Consider the following 12377-nt stretch of genomic DNA (forward strand, 5'->3'; position numbering starts at 1 on the left):
TTCCTATGATTAATAGCGGGTCAGGAGCCAGGACTTAGGGTACGTTTTAGAGCAACAAAAACGAAGCTAGTAAATATTATAACTTTTACTCCAAAAAAAGATTAGGCAGTGTTTAAAAAAGTATATAAAAAGATATTACCAAAATGAGACAATCATAGTATGTACAAGGCAATTACAAATAAAAAGGGATTAAAATAAGAAAAGAACCTTACAGGTCTCTCATATCCTGGGTGACCATGTGGCGTGGGGAAGGGGTGACACCAAAATGCATCACAGAGGCCAGGGCAAGGCTCCAGCATAGCAAACTTCCGTTGGTACCAGACACAGATTGTAGCCAGCTCAGAGGGTCGGTCACCACGGTGAAGGCATGTCCATGCAGGTAGGGCTGCAAACATTGCAAGCTCAAACCATGACCAGGCACTCCTTCTCGATGGTGGAATAGGCCCCTTCCCTCGGCAGAAGCTTCCAGCTCAGGTACAACAAGGGGTGCTCTTGGTTCCCCGAGTCCACCTGGCTGAGCACAGCACCGATGTCAAACTTACTGGCGTCGGTCTGTACCAGGAACGGCTGGCTGCTGTTGACAGCTCTTAACACAGGACAACTGCTCAGGGCTGTTTTCAAAGCCCGGAAAGCCACCTCACAGCCATCTGTCCAGTAGACTGTTTGGGGAAGCTTCTTCCTGTTTAGGTCTGTCAAGGGTTTTGCCAGGTGACTATAGTTCTGTACAAAGCGCCTATAGTACCCTGCAGTGCCCAGGAAGAACATCACCTGTTTCTTGGTCCTGGGGGTGGGCCAGAACACGATCTCATCCACTTTCCCAGGCTCTGGCCTCATGGAGCCCCTGACTACCTGGTGCGCCAGGTAGTGGAACTTGCTCATGCCCATCTGGCACTTTCTGGGCTTGATGGTCAAGCCTGCTTGGTGAATTCGCCTGAGCACCCCCTGGAGATGCTACAGGTGTTCCTCCCAGGAGGAACTGAGCATGTCATCCAGGTACGCCACCACGTACTTCTCCAGTCCCTGAAGCAGGTGGTTGACCATCTGCTGGAAAATGACAGGGGCATTCTTCATGCCGAACGGAATGACCGTGGACTCGTACAGTCCGAAGAGGGTGATGAAGGCAGACTTCTCCTGTGCCTCAGGGCTCAGGGGAATCTGCCAATATCCCAGACTCAAACCCATTATGGACAAATATTTTGCGCCAGCTCATGGACCGCTAACGCAGTCCTTCCAGGTCTGTTGGTGAACACCAGCTAGGAAGGTTTCCAGCCTGGTTCGCAGCTGCAACCTCTGGGGTTTGGTTAGCAAGACGCTTACCTCCACGTACTCGATGGACCCACCAGCCTTGGCTTGGGCCAGCATGTCCAGGAAGGGGTCTTCCTCCCCGTCTTCGGGCAGGTTGCAGACCGGTAGGATGCAGGCTTCACATTCATGATGAGCCTTCATCATATTGATGTGAAAAGCCTTTCGCCTACTCCGGGTGTGGTCAAGCGTGACCACGTAGGTGACAGGATTGAGCTGTTGGTGGACGACGTACGAGCCTTCCCAGCCTCCATTAGGCGAGACATGAATTGGGTCCTTTGGTCGGTATGTATCACATTGGGAAATACTACCCGTGAAAAGATGGCTAACAGTGCATTCACTACCTTATCCGTCCTAGTTGAGGACAGAGCCACTGCCTCTGGGTACCGGGTAGCATAGTCTACCACAGTGAGGACGTGTTGCTTTCCAGAGCTGCTGGGGACAGCCAGCGGGCACACAATGTCCACCGCGGTCCTCTGGAATGGCTCCTCTATCACTGGCAAAAGGGGATCAGGGGAGCCTTAAGAGCAGGCCCCTCCTTCCCCACTATTTGGCAACTGATACAGGAGCAGCAGTAGTTTGTCACAACTGTCCCCATGGGCCAATAGAAGTGTTGAGACAGCCGGGCCTTATTTTTGCTGATCCCCAAGTGTCCAGGGAGTGGGATCTCATGGGCAATCTGCAGCAACTCACCCTGAATTGGTGCGGGACGACCAGCTGTCTTTCCTTCAATCACTCGTTTTGGGATTGACAAGGAACTGTCTCCCGGTATAACTTCGCTTGTTCCCAGAACACCCTCTCCTTATCAGTCACGGAGGTGGGTGCCTCGGCCAGGTGTCTCAAGTTCTCGAGGCCGGCATGTGAGTGCAGAGCAGCCTGGAACTCCTGGCTGGAGGCAACCAGAAGCAACGTCAGGTCCTTTCCCCATGGGAACCCTCTGTGACCTGCTCTGGGTCCATCTCTAGTTCAGTCACCCCTGTGACTGAGGAGGGTCCAGAAGGCAGAACATTATCTGCGTTCCGGGCACTCTGACTGTGGGTGACAGTAGCTACATAGGCTGTCTCCTCAGGGATTTCCACAGACACAACAGCCCTCGCTGCTGTGGGTTTTACCTCTCCATCCAACCCCATCACCTCAGAAGTAGTGCTACCTATGGGGCAGTTACCTTCCTCTGTGGCACTAGTCAGTTGCACGGCATCACCTTTCTCATGGTTCCCATGCATCAGTCCATTTCTCTTAGCACCAGCGCTTGCTCCTGTTAGGGGTTCCTCAGCCATCGCACCTTGTAGAGTTACGTGGCTGAGCACTCCTGCACCTGTAGACACATCATCCTTAGGAAATAAATGGTTAGCACATAAAACATGAACATTTTCATCATGATCATCAGTATGAGATAAATCATTCTCAGGTAATGCATGCAATTTCCCGTCATTATCATCAGCATTAGCATCACCCTTAGCATCAGATTGGGTAGGGGGATCAGGGACGTAATATGCAAGCATTCTCCCCACATCAGTCCCCAAAAAAACATCGGTGGGCAAGTTATCGGACAACACCACTTCCTTCACCCCTCTCCTGGCACCCCAATCTATAAACACCTGGGCCATTGGCAAGGGACAGCAGATGCCCCCAATCCTGTGACAGTCAGGGTTTTCCCTGGAATGATCTCTTCAGGGCCGCCAGTTCGGGTCGGATGAGGGTTCGTTTAGCCCCGGTGTCCTTGAGGCCTCTAGCGACATGGCCCCCCACGGTGATGTGCTGCATGTTGTCATAAACCCTCCCAACTGCCCAACCCACCAAAAGAACTGCCGCATTAGGCCCTTGGACCCTGGCTGAGGGATTCTTCTGCTTCTCCGGACAGTTGGCACTGATATGACCAGTCTTATTGCAGGCAAAGGTCGGTAGTAGGTCTGGTGCTGGCAACAGGGACAGGGCCTCTGATGAGTCTCCTGGCAGAGGCTTATCCCCTCTCCAGCTGGCGGTGACTGGCTTCCGCACTTCTGGCTTACGATTGGTCTCATAGGCATCGGCAATCTGCGCTGCTTTATCCGCGTTTTTGGGCTCTCGTTCCATTACGAACTGTCGCACCTCAGCTGGGCAAAGATGTAAAAACTGGTCTTTGATCATCAGGTTTCACTGCTGCTCAAAGGTGGTCGCTGACAGTCCTTGGATCCACTGGTCAAAGTGGGTCCTGAGTCCATGCACCACATCGCTATAACTGTTGTGTGGGCCACGTTGGAGGTTCCGGAACTTTTTACAGTGAACCTCAGGAGTCAGTTGGTACTTCTTTATCAGGGCCTGCTTGATGGCTTCATAGTCTTCATATTGGCCTGGAGGGAGAGAAGTAAATGCCTCCAGAGATTTGCCATTTAGCCTTGGGGTCAGGTATCGGGCCCATTGGTTCTCAGGCAGCCGGTACTGTTGGCAGGCTTTCTCAAAGGCCCTCAGAAAAGTGTCCATGTGCCGGTCCTTTTCCATCACGGGAAAGTGCTCTGGCCGGGGTTTGGGGAACTGAGCGTTGCTGGACTCGCTGCCCTAGGTAGTGGATGGTACTGCCCCAAGTTGGGCCATCTGCAGTTCATGGGCCCTCTGAGCTTGGGGCTCCCGCTCAGCTCTTTCCACCTCCCGCTCAGCTCTCTCCGCCTCCCAATGGGCTCTATCTGCCTCCCGCTGCTCCACTTTCTCTTGGTATTGCTAGAGCAGCCTCAGACGTCCATCACGGTCATCGGCGTCGAGTTGTTCCATGGCCATCTCCAGGTGGGGGTCCAATCCGCCCTGGTTGCAAGTAAAGCTGGCATTCCATGGTTGGACCTCTGCGGAAGCACCATTTGCGCTTGGGCTGGCTTCTGCATCCACTGGGCTGTGAGCGATTTCCAGTTGCACCAGAGCTGCGACCAGTTGGCTTTTGTTTTTGCCCGTGGCGTCAATCTGTCTCATCCCGCAAAGGGCAATAAGAGTGTCCTTGTTATGCTGCTTATACCAGCCTTCTCCCAGCATAGCCATCACTGCCAAATAAAAGATAGGATAGAAAAACAAAGAGAAAGGGAGGGGTAACCGCCTATACACACTATTGTCTCAGGACTATTAAACACTAAGCTCATTCTCCAAAACTTTTGCACAGGTTCCTCACAAGAACCGTGTAAGTTTTTAGTGAGAGGAATGATTGCTCAAACCCGATCACTAATGCTCTATTATCCCACTGCTGCCACCAATATGTCACGGATCATGGAGAGGATACCTTCATCATCCCCACCACTCACACCAATTTGTCATGATGGTTGTTTGGTTGCCCCTGGTTCTTTCTGAGGGGGATTTATCTATAGCCCACTTCCCAGTTCCGTTTGGATCTTGCAGTTCTCTGGTGCCCCCCTTACCCTCAGGTCAGACCGGGTACTGCACCTAGGATAATTAGTCGCCAGAAAGGCTGCCCTACTTTGTACTGGATAATGGGCATACTGCAGCAAGGGCGATATAACTACTCCCACTCAGGCGGGAACAATAATTATCAACACAGCCGGTCGCTACAAAGCCTCCTAATCGCACAGGACAAATCCCGCTGCCACCAGCTCTGATTTCTTAATTATTAACTCCAAAAAAGGTAAACAGTGTTTACAGAAGTATAAAAGATATTGTAAAGAAGACAATTATCGTATGTACAATACAATTATAAAAAAAATTGGATTAAAGTTGAAAAACATTTACATTTTGTTATGTCATATCATTTCATGGCTGACCGTGTGCTGTGGGGGATGAGCAAGCATATATCCAGATGCATCACCCCTGTATAGCAGCTAGACACCAGACAAAAAGCCCATGAAGACTGCTGCTTCACTCACTTATTTCCTAGCCTAAACCCAGGCACTCCCCCTGTGGTGACCTCACCCAGAGGCCGAAACCTCCCCTTTACTTAGTCATGGCAACTATTTTTATGCCTAGCTCGCTGTATGACAAAAGACACAAGGATGTGCCCCACATCAGGGGAACTCCCTCAAGTGCAAACATGGCGTAATCACATGACCCACCCACGGAGAAACCCGCTCCCTGCACCCGCCGGGCCCAGCTTCCAGCGATCCCAGGGAGCTACAGATCCCCGATGGAGATCTGGAACCTACAACTCATATATCTCTAGCCCCGATCGGCGCCAACAGACACAACCTCCAGAGAACAATTGAATCCCATGGTTTCTGCACCAGTTTTAACCAGTACCAGGCGGGAGGGGGGAACAAGTAGGGTAGGGAGACTTGTCTGCCGCAGCACGGAGCCGTATAAACTCTTGAGGGAGAGGGGAAATGAGGGGTTTAGGATTACACACACAGGCAGAGAATAGAAGGGGGTGTCGAATCTGCATCGGGTGTCTGTCCTCCGCTCTTGGATGTAGCAGAGCTCAGTGTGCACGATAATACACAATCAAAATACCTCATGTTCCTGACAGAAGCCAACCCAATCATTTGCGTAATTTACTTCAGTGGACTTAGGGTACGTTTTAGAGCAAGGAAAACAAAGTTAGTAGATACTGTAACTTTTACTCAAAAAAAAGATTAAGTAGTGTTTACAAAAGCATATAAAAAGATATTACCAAAATGAGACAATCATAGTATGTACAAGGCAATTACAAATGAAAACGGATTAAAAGAAAAAAAGAAACTTACAGGTCTCTCATATCATGGCTGACCATGCGGCGTGGGGGAGGGGTGACATCAAAATGCATCACAGAGCATCTCTTATCTGGCTCCCTTGGCAAAGACTAGTGCAAAATGAGGTCCCACTATCTTATACCCCCCTGGTCGTGACATCACTGAGTGGGCTGCACCATGGACTCCACTCCCCTTTCAAAGAGACTCAGAACTTTATTAAAACTCATGACCGTCATAGTGTACGCTGGAAACCTTGTAGAGTGACGACGAAAGTATTACAGGTCTTCTCACAAGGTTAGCTTCCATTTGAGTCTACACATGGGGTAGCTGTGTGACCCGGTTAAGTAGTAATACGTTTCTCTGTTTCTGCTAGGGGCTTAGCTTAGAAAAACACTGTGCAATCCCAAGTATGTAACTTTCACAGCTATATCACTACTTGGGGTCGAGTTATTCCCTCTTGAATAACTCTCATACACAACAGAACCCACATGGCAACACACAAAGAGCTGGTTTTCTGTTTTTTTCTTAACACATTCTTGAGGGAAGGGGAAGAGTGGTATAGAATTACACAGACAAATAGAGAAGGATAGCTTTCTAGGCAGTGAGAAGAGGGAGGGGGACAACTGCTGCGTGTGTCTGGGCTGGCATGTCACTACAAAGGCAGAAAGATGTAGCGGAGCTGTGTGTGTGCCAGTAAAACTATGGAACATTCTAGAAGGGTATGTTGGATATGCATATATTCGTAATATCATTACACCAGCTATACTGTCAAAGCACCCAGCCCCGCTATATGGTCACAGGACCCAGCCCCGCTATACTGTCACAGCACCAAGCCCGCTATACGGTCACAACACCGAGCCTCGCTATACGGTCACAGCACCCAGCCTCACTATACTGTCAGAGCACCCAGCATCACTATATGTTCACAGCACCCAGCCCCACTATACGGTCACATCAATTAGCCTCACGATACGGTCACAGCACCTAGTCAAGCTATACGGTAACAGCACCCAGCCCTGCTATATGGTCACAGCACCCAGTTACACTATACGGTCACAGCACCCAGGCCTGCTATGCGGGCACTGCACCCAACCTCGCTATATGGTCACACCACCCAGTCACGCTATACGGTCACAGCACCCAGTCACACTATATGGTCACAGCACCCAGTCACACTATTCGGTCACAGCACCCAGCCTCACTATACGATCACAGCACCCAGTCCCACTATACGGTCATAGCACCCAGTCACACTATACGGTCACAGCAACCAACCCTGCTATACAGTCACAGCACCCAGTCACACTATACTATCACAGCACCCAGCCACACTATACGGTCACAGCACCCAGCCCCGCTATGCGGTCACAGGACCCAGCTCAGCTATGCGGTCACAGCACCCAGGCAAGCTATATGGTCACAGCACCCAGTCACCCTGTAAGGTCACAGCACCCAGCCCTGCTATACGGTCACAGCACCCAGCCCTGCTATACGGTCACAGCACCCATCCCTGCTATATGGTCACAGCACCCAGCCCCACTGTACTGTCACAGTGCTCAGCCCTGCTATACAGTCACAGCACCCATCCCTGCTATACGGTCACAGCACCCAGTTACAGTATACGGTCACAGCACCCAGCCACGTTATACGGTCACAGCACCCAGTTACACTATAAGATTACAGCACCCAGCCCTGCTATACGGTCACAGCACCCAGCCTCGCTACACGGTCACAGCATCCAGCCCTGCTATATGGTTAGAGTACTCAGCCCTGCTATATGGTCACAGCACCCAGCCCCGCTATACAGTCACAGCACCCAGCCTCGTTATATGATCACAGCACCGAGCCCTGCTATATGGTCACTGCACCCTGCCTCACTTTATGGTCACAGCACTCAGCCCTGCTATACGGTCACAGCACCCATCCCCGCTATACGGTCAGAGCACCCAGCGATTTTATACATATCAGACAGCATGAAACTATAAAATATTGCCCTAGTGATGGCCAGACAGACATTTCCAGAGAAGGCAAGAGAAAAGTATCTTTAGGCTACAGAGTGGCCACTTGAGAGAAGGATCAAGACACTAGAGGTAGCCAGAGACCAACATCTCAAGAGCTTGCTATAGTATAGCACCCAACACCCTACCTCATATAGCTAGTGAAGTGGATAGAGCGGTGCACATTTCAAAAACTTGACAGACAAATTGGCCAGTTAGAAGAGTAGATGGACATTTAAGACAAAGACAGGCATCGTTCTAGGATGAAACAAACATGCCGAGAGGTAGACAGAGAAAGTTCTCACAAGACAATGATATACAGACATTGCACTAGATACGCCAAGATTTGGGCAATCCAAGTGGTGGACAGAAGTTTGATAGAGACTTGTTTCTCATGAGAGGTGGAAGGAGACAGCTATCTAGAGGCATGGACCATATTAGGCATTACATTAGATATGGACAGAGACCAGCATCTACGTAAGCATAGTTATGCCAAGACCAGTATCCCAAGAGTTGACAGAGGCTTGAGGGTTGTCAGAGACAGGTATATAGAAGGCTAGATACAGAAAGGCATCTCAAAATGTTGACCAACTCAAGTGTTATGTTTTATTGGATAGCACTCGGACTAATATTATTCCTTGGGGCAGTGCACATCTGCAATTATTTTCTCATGCCTATTCCGCACGAGACAAAAAATAACAGCATGCTTCGAGTGGCTTCAAAAATCGGAGCAGGGTCACACATGCAAGTCTATTAGAGGCTGTAAAACATCGCACTGAACTCAGATGTCATTCGAATGCAGTCTGATTTGCAAGGATAATATTCACCAGCTGAGATAGACTCCATAGTCCTGTGATAAAGTTATCTCACTTTTGATAATGAGCCCACCTGTAATATTGTTTCCCACCTTGGATATTGTTCTCTCATCTGTGATAATGTCCAGACACCAGTAATAATGTGGTAACATCATCCCACCTGTGATAATTTCATCCTGCCTGTGATAATGTCCTTAAGGCCGGGGACACACTTAACGTATAAAAAAACGGTCCGTTTTTCACGGCCGAGAATCGCACAAATGTTTCAAAAACAGTGATCCGTGTGCAGTGCGAGGATGCGATTTCCTCGCATCAAATGATCCGTGTGACATCCGTGTGTCATCCGTATGGCATCCGTATGCCGAGATTTTCTCGCAAGCTTGCAAAACCGACATCTAATGGATTTATGTGCTCAAATGTTCGGGAAAACATATATACAGTATATATATATATATATATATATATATGTCATTGAGACACACATATATATATATTCTGTATTTATATTTCATTTAGCGCGATATCTGTGAAAAGTCGGTAATTCAATTGCCGGCTTTGCATTTCTCCTTCACAAACCCGACAGGATATGAGACATGGTTTACATACAGTAAACCATCTCATATCCCCTTTTTTTTGGCATATTCCACACTACTAATGTTAGTAGTGTGTATGTGCAAAATTTCAGCGCTGTAGCTGCTAAAATAAAGGGTTAAATGGCGGAAAAAATTGGCGTGGGCTCCCGCGCAATTTTCTCCGCCAGAATGGTAAAGCCAGTGACTGAGGGCAGATATTAATAGCCAGGAGAGGGTCCATGGTTATTGGCCCCCCCGTGGCTAAAAACATCTGCCCCCAGCCACCCCAGAAAAGGCACATCTGGAAGATGCGCCTATTCTGGCACTTGGCCACTCTCTTCCCACTCCCGTGTAGCGGTGGGATATGGGGTAATGAAAGGTTAATGCCACCTTGCTATTGTAAGGTGACATTAAGCCAGATTAATAATGGAGAGGTGTCAATTATGACACCTATCCATTATTAATCCAATTGTTGGAAAGGGTTAAAAAACACACACACACACACATGATTTAAAAGTATTTTAATGCAATAAACACAGCGGTTGTTTTAATAATTTATTGATCTCTCAATCCATTTTCAGACCCTCGCTTGGCAAAACAATAAACACACAATATACATACCCTCTCTGATGTCCTATCACGTCCCACGAGGTAATCCATCTGGAGGGGTTAACTAATATTACAGGCAGAGCTGCGATAAACCACTCGCTCGTGCCTGTAATCCCCGGGTGCTGAAAGGAAAGCAGTGATCTATACTTACATTGAGTCGCGGTGATGCGCCCCTGCTGGATGTTCTCATGAACTGCAGCCTGGGAACTTTTTCCCACGCTCCAGGTCATATGAGGACATCCACCAGGTGGCGCATCACCGCGACTGAAGGTAACTATAGGTCATTGACCTACATTTCCTTCAGTCGCGGTGATGCGCCCCCTGGTGGATGTCCTCATATGACCTGGAGCGTGGGAAAAAGTTCCCAGGCTGCAGTTCATGAGAACATCCACCAGAGGGCGCCTCACCGCAACTCAATGTAAGTATAGATCACTGCTTTCCTTTCAGCACCCGGGGATTACAGGCACGAGCGAGTGGTTTATCGCAGCTCTGCCTGTAATATTAGTTAACCCCTTCAGATGGATTACCTCGTGGGACGTGATAGGACATCAGAGAGGGTATGTATATTGTGTGTTTATTGTTTTGCCAAGCGAGGGTCTGAAAATGGAATGAGAGATCAATAAAATATTAAAACAACCGCTGTGTTTATTGCATTAAAATACTTTTAAATCATGTGTGTGTGTGTTTTTTAACCCTTTCATACAATTGGATTAATAATGGATAGGTGACATAATTGACGCCTCTCCAATATTAATCTGGCTTAATGTCACCTTACAATAGCAAGGTGGCATTAACCCTTCATTACCCCATATCCCACCGCTACAGGGAGTGGGAAGAGAGTGGCCAAGTGCCAGAATAGGCGCATCTTCCAGATGTGCCTTTTCTGGGGTGGCTGGGGGCAGATTTTTGTAGCCACGGGGGGGCCAATAACCATGGACCCTCTCCTGGCTATTAATATCTGCCCTCAGTCACTGGCTTTACCATTCTGGCGGAGAAAATTGCGCGGGAGCCCACGCCAATTTTTTCCGCCATTTAACCCTTTATTTTAGCAGCTACAGCGGCCAAATTTTGCACATACACACTACTAATATTAGTAGTGTGGAATATGCAAAAAAAAGGGGGATATGAGATGGTTTACTGTATGTAAACCATGTCTCATATCCTGTCGGGTTTGTGAAGGAGAAATGCAAAGCCGGCAATTGAATTACCGGCTTTTCTATAGAACACCGCTGCGTATTTCTCGCAATGCACACGCATGGTCCGTGTGTAATCCGATTTTTTCTCGCACCCATAGACTTGCATTGGCGAGTCTCGGCCGAGATACGCTGACAATCGCAGCCTGCTGCGAGTTCCCTCGGATCCGAAATACGGTGGAGAAAATATCGGATGATGGGAGCTGAACCATAGATTAACATTGGGCCGAGTGCTATGCGATTTTTTATCGCATAGCACTCGTCCGTATTACGGTCTAGTGTGACCCCGGCCTAACTGTTATAATGCCCCCACCTGTTTTAGCTGATAACGTACCCTTTGTGATAACAACTACCTGTAATGGTCACGGTGACGCTCGCTTGTCGGCTGGATACACGATTTGTTGCTTCACAGATGTAGACTCCAGTGTCCTCAGTTCGGAGTGGGCTGGTGAATTTCAGCTGGTCTCCTTCAGTCTTTACATCTTCTTGTAGAGAACCATTGACTCTATAAAGAATGGTGAATAAGGTTATGCTTTATTCTCTGACTGTAGGGGTTCCTGCAGTCCCATGTAACAGCACAGATGCATATTGCCAGCTTACCTCTGCTCCATCTGCTACTAGACTGAGGAGACATATAAATGTCTACAAGCTGAAGGGAGCAGTGCCCTGACATGATGGGGTTAGTTTGGCCTGTGGCCCTGGTGACTGGAATAGAAAGGGTTACCCAGGAGTAACCAGAGTCATCTTCATGGACACAAGTCACAGCTCGTATGTAGAGGTGTGACTGGTGACATCACCAGGAACTGGTCCAGCCAGAATCTCAAGCCTCGACTTTCCCACACACTTGCTGGTTTGGCAGAAAACAAGGGATTGTCTGGATCTGACAGCAGGTATTGTGAGATCAGAACGCGTACCCTGCTGCCTGATTGGTAAACACAAACTGGGGGATAAAGGACCTCAGGTCTAGAGGCCGCCATGATATGAAAGGGATGACGCACCAATCTGGTCTGCAAATGATTGTATGTGATACTAGACAAGAAGAGAACAAGGAAGGAATAGACAAGAGAGAGGACAAAAGAGACATAGTCAAGGCAGAGGAGAAAGAGAGGACAAATGGGATAGAGAAAAGGCAGAGGATAAATGAGACAAAAGACAGAAAAATGAGAGAAGACAAAAGAAGAGGAAGAGACAGGAGAAAGAGGGGACAGAGGTAAGACAGAATACAAATGATGGAAAAGACATGACATTGGTATTG

The 12377-nt window shown here is 48.6% G+C and overlaps 1 protein-coding gene across 2 annotated transcripts in view; it reads right to left on the bottom strand.

Moving 5' to 3' along the window:
* Positions 1-12377, bottom strand: part of NECTIN4 (nectin cell adhesion molecule 4) — an 81055-nt gene that overhangs the window by 19441 nt on the left and 49237 nt on the right. Inside the window, exon 5 of one of the 2 annotated variants that reach the window (XM_077256863.1) lies at positions 11476-11627. In XM_077256863.1, coding sequence (XP_077112978.1) covers positions 11476-11627 — 152 coding nt within the window. Of the gene's footprint in view, positions 1-11472; positions 11628-12377 lie in introns of both variants that reach the window. The other variant, XM_077256856.1, reaches the window with a different exon arrangement.

This window comes from Ranitomeya variabilis, chromosome 1, assembly GCF_051348905.1.
Source record: "Ranitomeya variabilis isolate aRanVar5 chromosome 1, aRanVar5.hap1, whole genome shotgun sequence".
NCBI classification, from domain to species: Eukaryota; Metazoa; Chordata; class Amphibia; order Anura; family Dendrobatidae; genus Ranitomeya; species Ranitomeya variabilis.